Genomic DNA, 1,049 nt, shown 5'->3' on the forward strand with positions numbered 1-1,049 from the left:
TACACAAGGAAAATAAATTAGAAAGGTGGGAGAACAGGATTTTGGAAACTAGTTATCACTGCTGAAATCCCAGGGAAAAATGTTTGAAGGAAATGGTGTCAAAGATGATGGCCAATTTTTTTGGACAGAAAACCTGGATGCATGGTGAAGACACAAAGGAAGGTCAGTTACTTTTCAGAGATGTAATGACGATGAGTTAAATTAGTTTCTTTGGCATAGTGTTCTGTCGATAATTATTATCAATAACTAGAAAATGTGTTATTTTTGCATTCAGTGGAAAAACATCATAACACATATCTACATTCAATTTCATACATGTGTATACGATGAATGTTGCTGGATATCATTTATTTCAAGAGGACTAATTTATCCTCAAACCGAATAAAATTAGAAACAGAATTTTAACTTCCTTCAAAAAAGAATATTAAGAACAACAGATAAATCATTCATCAAGCAGTCAAGTCAAAACAGAACTTTTGTTTGTTTAGCTGATTTACCTAAATGAAAACAAAATCATTTTTTGTCTATAAAACTATGTCCTCATCACAGTCCTTTAATATGTAATAAGTATTTTGGAATTTAATGTCTTTTATTTAGAAATTTCTTGCAAGGTACCAGAAATTAGAAATGGATACGCTCTATCTCAGAAGGAAATTTATAAGGAGAATGCACGATTACAATATAATTGTTACCAGGGTTTTGAATACAGTGAAAGAGGAGATGCTGTATGTACTGAATTTGGATGGAGACCAGATCCTTCATGTGAAGGTGATGTTATGTCTATTCTCTTTTTTAATCAATGTTATTATTATAATTACTATACATTAATTATATTTAGTTTAATTTTAATTAAGCAATTTATTTTTTATCAAAAATAGAGAACTAAGGGCCGGCCCCGTGGCTCACTCAGAAGAGTGCAGCGCTGGTAGTGCTGAGGTCGTGGGTTCAGATCCTATAAAGGGATGGCTGGTGCACTCACTGGCTGAGCGTGATGCAGACCACATCGTGCCCAGGGTTGCAATTCCCTTACCAGTCAAAAAAAAAAAAAA

General features: G+C 33.4%; 1 protein-coding gene across 1 annotated transcript in view; it reads left to right on the forward strand.

Moving 5' to 3' along the window:
* Positions 1-1,049, forward strand: part of CFH (complement factor H) — an 82,241-nt gene that overhangs the window by 7,941 nt on the left and 73,251 nt on the right. The window contains exon 5 of the mRNA XM_008591088.1: positions 598-768. Within this exon, the coding sequence (XP_008589310.1) occupies positions 598-768 (171 nt within the window). The remainder of the gene's footprint in view (positions 1-597; positions 769-1,049) is intronic.

This window comes from Galeopterus variegatus, unplaced genomic scaffold (assembly GCF_000696425.1).
Source record: "Galeopterus variegatus unplaced genomic scaffold, G_variegatus-3.0.2 Scaffold6618, whole genome shotgun sequence".
NCBI classification, from domain to species: domain Eukaryota; kingdom Metazoa; phylum Chordata; class Mammalia; order Dermoptera; family Cynocephalidae; genus Galeopterus; species Galeopterus variegatus.